General features: G+C 40.2%; 2 protein-coding genes across 2 annotated transcripts; both read left to right on the forward strand.

The window, feature by feature from the left end:
- Positions 1-2,835, forward strand: LOC109609475 (toll-like receptor Tollo). Its single transcript, XM_049967482.1, has 2 exons — positions 1-1,267; positions 1,643-2,835. Exons 1-2 carry the CDS (start codon positions 85-87, stop codon positions 2,746-2,748), a joined length of 2,289 nt encoding a protein of 762 aa, XP_049823439.1. The 5' UTR covers positions 1-84; the 3' UTR covers positions 2,749-2,835.
- Positions 2,836-4,765: 1,930 nt separating this feature from the next.
- LOC109609526 (phospholipase A2 inhibitor) lies at positions 4,766-6,134 on the forward strand. The gene has a single exon (XM_020026190.2). The coding sequence runs from the start codon at positions 4,914-4,916 to the stop codon at positions 6,093-6,095; it is 1,182 nt and encodes a 393-aa protein (XP_019881749.2). The 5' UTR covers positions 4,766-4,913; the 3' UTR covers positions 6,096-6,134.
- The last annotated feature ends 1,596 nt before the right edge of the window (positions 6,135-7,730 follow it).

Consider the following 7,730-nt stretch of genomic DNA (forward strand, 5'->3'; position numbering starts at 1 on the left):
ATTTCTGCCAGTCGAAGGTCGATTCACTTGCGGTCTGGACCATACTTAACAGTTGTAAACATCCACCCCGGGTCGGATTTTGCAATGCTCCTGATCTGTGTGCTGTTGTTCGTGCTATTTATCGGTGAACGTGTCAGTTTCGACTACAAAGGTGTGACTTTGTACTCGTGCAAAAACGACAAGGAGTGTGGCAAACCCCTGTCGAAAGACTCACGTCATTTTCTAGTGCCACCGGACACAGTGCTCATCGAAAAAAGTACCTTCGACGGTTACCCCGATTTGATAGACGTCCTGGTCACACCCGGCCAGCTGATCGCCCTCGAACCCGGCTCATTCTCCGACCTGACGAAGCTCACGAGGGTGTTCATGGGTGGCTGCAAGCTCTCCATAATCCCGGACGGCGTGTTCACCAACCTGCCCCTCAGGTACATATATTTGGCCGGTAATTTGATACGTGACATCGGTTCGAACGGGTTCGCCTACATGAACAACCTGAAGGAGATCTATCTGGACAAGAATGCGCTCACCAGCTTCGAAAGGGAGTGGTTCGCGACCAAGTCGCGGGTCAGCTTTCTGGAAGTCCTCAACGTGCACCACAACAAAATAGTCACCATCAAAAGCGGCTCGTTCCATCACTTCCCCAATTTGTACACAATCGACTTCAGCTTCAACGAAATCGAGTACATCTCCTCCGACATTTTCAACGACAACCTGAACCTCAGGACGTTCGACGTGTCGTTCAATAAACTGACCACCTTAAACCCCAACGTGCTTAAGCCGATCCGTCGCGTGGAAAAGTTTTTAATATCCTTCAACTTCCTGCGCCACTTGGACGTCTCACTCATGGACAAACAAAAAATCGACCACATCAGCCTGCACCCCAACCAGTGGTTGTGCTCCTGCATGAGACAGCTCGAACGAAAGATGTACGAAAAGTCCATCAAAAGCATGACGTCGGAGTTCACGGTCAAAAGCCAAGACTTCTTTTTCAAGTACCAACTCCCAATCAATACCAATTTGGTGGCCTCGAATTTGTCGATTTGTACCGAAATTTTGGACACGTGTCCTACCATTGAATTAACCAAAGACTTTCTGAAGGACAAGCCCTTCCACGACATCCTTGTAAAAACCTACTCGCAGGTAAACGTGAAGTGCGTGGACTCGTGCACCGGTGGAAGAGTATGCAGATCTGATTACTGCTGGTCGCTTATCAGCGAAGCCTATTATCGCGACAACGACCCTAATTATTTTGTGTGGACGTTCTTTATCTGACCAATGGGTTTTTGTACCGTTTTAATACTTTTATAATAAAAATAGCATTTTATTTAGTTGTTTCATTTGAAATTGTGAGTTGCAGCACATTTAATTCAAATTTATTCATAACGTGCACTTTCTTATCATAATTAATAATAATAATTCACAGAAACGTTAAAATCCCAATGCAAAATACGATAAAATAAGTGTTTTCCAATTAACGACTTGATCAGTCACCACAGTCAACAAAAACTGATTAAGGACTGACAATTTTGTTTAAGACATCACCCTGAATTACAATAAATAGACTCATTAACGCAGTGAAGATTGTCGTGGGGTATTTCCACAATGTCATCCATCCTATGTCGTCGCGTTTTGTTGTTGCTAGCTGTGTGTTTGGGCTGTAGTGTGTGTTTTCAATATGAAGGCGTTACGGTGACGTTCTGCAAGGACCAGAACAACATGAACTGCACGCACAAGACGAAGAACGACAACAAACACTTCTTGGTGCCGGCCGACACGTTGCTGGTGGAGAAAAAGATGTTCAAAGGTCATCAGGACGTGTACGATGTCATGGTCACTCCCGGCGAACTGAAGGCCATCGAACCCGGCGCCTTTTCCGACCTGAAGAAGCTGAAGAGGATCTTCATCGGCGGTGGTAAGCTGTCGATCATCCCGAACGGTGTGTTCACCGGTCTCCCCATTAATTACATATACATAGCCGCCAACAATATACGGCACATCGATTCGGAAGGTTTTGCCTTCATGAACGGTTTAAAGGATGTATATTTGGACCAGAACTTGCTCACCACCTTCGAAAGGAGCTGGTTCGCCACGAAGTCGCAAGTGAGCTTCTTGGAAGTACTCAATTTACACCATAACAGAATAAGTGCCATTAAGTCGGGGTCGTTCCATAATTTCCCTAACTTGTACTACGTGGATTTCAGTTTTAACGAAATCGAATACATCGCAGACGACATCTTCAACGACAATCTGAAGTTGCGTACCTTCGACTTGTCTTTCAACAAATTGACCACGTTAAGCCCCCACATCCTCACACCCATCCGTACGGTGGTCATATTCATCCTATCGTTCAATTTCATAAGAAATTTAGACCCATCGTTAGTAGACACGGCCACAATCCACCACATAAGAATCCACCCCAACCAGTGGCTGTGCTCGTGCATGAAAGCCTTCGAGCAAAAACTGTTCGAGAAGCACGTTAACAGTATCCCCACCGAAGAGGTGGCCGCCAATTTGTCAGTTTGCATCGAAAATAGGGGTAAATGTTCGCACGAAGACATGGACAAGGACATCAGGAGGGACAAACTGTTCCACGACATACTCAAGCAGACTTACACCAATTTAAACGTGAAATGTCAAGACGAATGCCCAGTTGGGAAAATATGTAGATCGAATTATTGCTGGTCGCTTATTGCAGAAGGATTTTATCGTGACAATGAACCTGACTACTTTGGGTGGTCAACAATGTGACACATGTAGCCGTTGATCAATTTTTAACTACTCAAGTTATTTTGTACTCATTTTAACACGTTTTAGTATTAAAAGATTTGTAGTAAATGTTCTGTTTATTTTATTATTTAATTATTATATCTGACAGGTAAGAGATTGTGACGTGTCTAGTTTGTTGTAGCACATTTAATTCATATTTATGCATAACGTGCACTTTATTATACCATAATTAATAATAATAGTTCACAGAAACGTTAAAATCCCAATGCAAAATACGATAAGATTAGTGTTTTCCAATTAACGACTTGGTCAGTTGAAGGTCACCACAGTCAACAAAAACTGGTTAAGGACTAACAGTTTTGCTTGAGACATCACCCTGAATTACAGTAAATAAACTCAGGCACGCAGCGAAGATTGTCGTGCGGTATTTTCAGAATGTCATCCGTCCAATGTCGTCGCGTTTTGTTGTTTCTGGCAGTGTGTTTGGGGTGCTGTGCGTGTTTTCAATATGAAGGTGTTACGGTGACGTTCTGCAAGGACCAGAACGACAAGAACTGCACGCGCAAGACGAGGAACAACAACAAACACTTCTTGGTGCCGGCCGACACGTTGCTGGTGGAGAAAAAGATGTTCAAAGGTCACCTGGACGTGTACGATGTCATGGTCACTCCCGGCGAACTGAAGGCCATCGAACCCGGCGCCTTTTCCGACCTGAAGAAGCTGAAAAGGATCTTCATCGGCGGTGGTAAGCTGTCGATCATCCCGAACGGTGTGTTCACCGGTCTCCCCGTTTATTACATATACATAGCGGCCAACACGATACGGTACATCGATTCGGAAGCTTTCGCCTTCATGAACAGTTTAAAAGAGTTATACTTGGACAAGAACCTGCTCACCACCTTCGAAAGGAGCTGGTTCGCCACGAAGTCGCAAGTTAGTTTCTTGGAAGTGCTCAACGTGCACCACAACAAAATAAGTGCCATCAAGTCGGGGTCGTTTCACAATTTCCCCAACTTGCGCACCCTAGACTTCAGTTTTAACGAAATCGAATACATCGCGGACGACATCTTCAACGACAACCTAAACTTGGGCGACTTCGACTTGTCATTCAACAAACTGACCACGCTGAGCCCCCACATCCTCACACCCATCCGTTCGGTGAACAGATTCATCATCTCGTTCAATTTCATAAGAGATTTGGACCCGTCGTTGGTGGACGCGGCCAAAATCAACCACATAAGCATCCACCCCAACCAGTGGCTGTGCCCGTGCATGAAAGACTTCGAACAAAAACTGTACGAGAAGCACGTCCAAAGTATCAGCTCCGAAAATGCGGTGCAAAGCCAGGGATTCACGTTCAAGTACCAGCTGCCGGTGAACACCAACCTCGTGGCCGCCAATTTGTCGGTGTGCACCGAAATTTGGGACAAATGTTCGGACAAAGACATAGACAAGGACTTCAGGAAAGACAAACCGTTCCACGACATACTCGAGAAGACTTACACCGATTTCAACGTGAAGTGTCAAGACGAATGCCCGGTTGGGAAAATATGCAGATCGAATTATTGCTGGGCGCTTATTGCAGAAGGATTTTATCGTGACAATGAACCTAACTACTTTGTGTGGTCTTTTTATGGTTAGCAATGTGACATATGTAGCCGTTGATCAATTTTTAACTACACAAGTTATTTTTGTACTGATTTTAAAACGCTTTAGTATTAAAAGATTCGTAGTAAATGTTATGTTTATTTTATTATTTAATTGTTATATTTATATCAGGTAAGTCGCAAACTTTTAATTTGATGTTTTGAAATACTTTTGTTATGCCAGTAAATTATTACCATATCCTTGAATTATAATTTAATATAATCACCACATAAACAAACTGATTAAAATTTTTACAATAAGATAAATATTCCTGGATTAACAAACACTACCAGTTTCTCATCAATATTCACAAGAATTAACTGAATTAAAACACATATTTGCCAATGAAACACTTTATCTCATGTTTTTATTTATCTTCCAGACACTTCCAAGAACAACAAAGATGCAGATAATTCTCAAAATACAGTGTAGCGTGTTTTCCAAATCCGTGAGTGGTGGGCTGAAGGTCACAAGATCGCAAAACAGGTTAACTTCTGTAAATATCTTCAATTATTATAAAGTCACCCGGCATTTCCACCATGTCAGCCATCGCTCATTGTCGTGCTTTGTTGTTGCTGGTAACTTATCTGTGTTGTGATGGTGTCCGAGGCGACGATGTCAACTTGTTTTCATGCACCACTATCGACAACAAGAACTGCACCCACTTGATTAACAGCACCGAACATTTTCAGTTACCACCGAACGTGGAACTGTTGACGAAGAGCGTCTTCGATGGGTACCCCGACCTGCTGGACGTCACCGGCACCCCTGGCGAACTGAAGTCACTAGAACCGGGAGCGTTTGAAGGTTTGCCCAATTTGTTGAGAATATTCCTAGGTGGTAACAAACTGAAAATCATCCCCGACGGAGTTTTCAGCGATTTGCCCATTTACTACTTGTATTTGGCTGGTAATGAAATCCACACCATTAGCAACAACAGCTTTGCCAACATGAATAAACTGGAGGAAATCTACTTGGACAAAAACTCCCTCAGCAAGTTCGACAGAAACTGGTTCCAAACGAAATCGGCCATCAGTTTCCTGAAAACCCTCAGCGTGCACCACAACAAAATTAAATCACTGGAAGCTGGCTCCTTCCATAATTGCCCCCAGTTAAACAGCATCGACTTCAGCTTCAACGAAATCGAGTACATTTCCGACGACTTATTCAACGACCCATTAAACATCGTAAAATTTGACTTGTCCTTTAACAAATTGACCACCCTCAGTCCTAACATCCTGGCAAACGTCAACAAAGTGAACAATTTCTACATTTCATTCAACTTCTTAAGAAACTTGAACTCATCACTGCTGGACAACGTAAAAATCAAGGAGATCAGCATGCATCCAAACGAGTGGTTGTGTCCCTGCATGAAGGAAGTCGAAAAACAACTCACCGACAAATCCGTCAAGATAATAACAACGGAGAACTTCTTGAAAGGTCAAGACTTCATTTTCAAGACCCAGTTTAGAACTGAGCCACCAACCTTGTCGGTGTGCAGCGAGACTTGGAAAGAATGTCCGGAAGAACTGACCGAAGAACAAGCGGACACGAATTTCCATAAAATTCTTGAAAAGGCCTATGGTAAAATTAACATAAAATGTGCCGAACAATGTCCTGGAAATAAATTGTGCAAATCCAACTTTTGTTGGTCGCCAATTGTAAATGGATACTTCCATGAATATGATTCGAAATATTTTGTCTGGACTTTTAGTATCTGATTTGTAATTGATTCCTAAAATATAACTGCGTAAATCATGTTTGTATTATTTAGTTATTTATTTATAATTTTGCTTCGAGAATTATCCGGGTCATTTAAAACTAAATTGGATAAATCTTCTTCATAACAAATCAATTTCGGCTGTCGTTCAATTAATCTCATGCAATAATTGGCCTAATTTGTGACTTAATTTTGGATGAAGCGGTAATGAAAAGATCAGGGTTAATAAACACTAAAAATATAGAACAAAACAATGGCACATGAATATATGTATGCCAAGTTCGTGACAAATAAATGATGTGGAATTTGATACAGGGCGTCGTGTAATTCGAACAATAAAATACAATCTAGTTAAATGTAATTTACTTAATCGTAGTTATTTTAATTAATTATAATTTATTACATAATTAATTCTTAGTACTAAAGAAAATCTTCATTTTGTGGTAATAATAGCACTGAATTAATTAATAAACAATGGTAAACAGGCAATAAAGTAAAATGTGGAGTAGGTGAAACAGATAAATGGAATAAATCATGTTAAGGTTAATAATATTGCACAATTACTTAGTATTTAAATATCATAAATCAAGTGCACTATTTTACTTATCTTTTTTCCCCGTTGTTGAATCAAAACACTTTGTATCATCAAATATTTTATAAACTATAAATTTATGTGAAGAGCACACTTAAAATATTTATTTTAAAACCACCACCCACACAAACATTTCATCTTTACATACCCACAAACTGGATACATAACAATAAAACGCATAAAAATAAAACGAGGATTCCGATAGTGTTTCCCTCCCATATAGTACACGGGTCATGTTAAGCATTCCATGTTAACCCATTCATTTCCTAGTTCGAGAAAATCGGGAGTGGTCCAGCAACACGACCAGACACTGATCCCATTGAGACCGTTTATCTGCATCCGTAATTTATGTCGTGTACAACCGAACGAACTGTAAAATTGTGACGATCTAATGCATATTTATTAAGTTTGTGCGCGAAAAATAATGGGCAGTTGCTTTGGATAAACTTACGGTACTTGGACGGCACCTAAAGGGAACTTATTTCTAAACTGGTACGACAGATAGCAGATATGTAAATTTCGTTCGATATGTATTTTGGTCAGCTCTTTTATTTTATTGTTGTTTTTGTTTGCATGTTATTAACAAGGGACTACTCGGTAATTTCTCTGGAGCAATTAAATTGTTTAATCTACAGGGTGTTCTAATGGCGCATAAAAAAACGATGGTACGTCATAAAGAGCCTGTATCAACAAGAAATATTAAAAAATGTATGTACAGTGGTGGCTAAATAATTTAAAATTAAACAAAATATTTCAGAAAAGTATTTTATTCAAAATTTGTCCAGTAAGTATAAGAATATATTTCAATATCCTATAGATTTTTGTTTTATGTTTCACACATCTTAAAAAGATTGGTTGAGCAAAGAAATACCACATTCAAATATATTTATGTTTTGTATTTAACTATACTTTTAATGTTAAGAATTTATTTTTAGTAGGACTTATATTATTTTATTTAATAATTCATTTTCAGTGGAAAGAAAGAAACATTGAATATTGCAACAAGAGAAATAGATGTGACAAGAAAAATCAAGGTCTAAATGT

Source organism: Aethina tumida, chromosome 1 (assembly GCF_024364675.1).
Source record: "Aethina tumida isolate Nest 87 chromosome 1, icAetTumi1.1, whole genome shotgun sequence".
NCBI lineage: Eukaryota > Metazoa > Arthropoda > Insecta > Coleoptera > Nitidulidae > Aethina > Aethina tumida.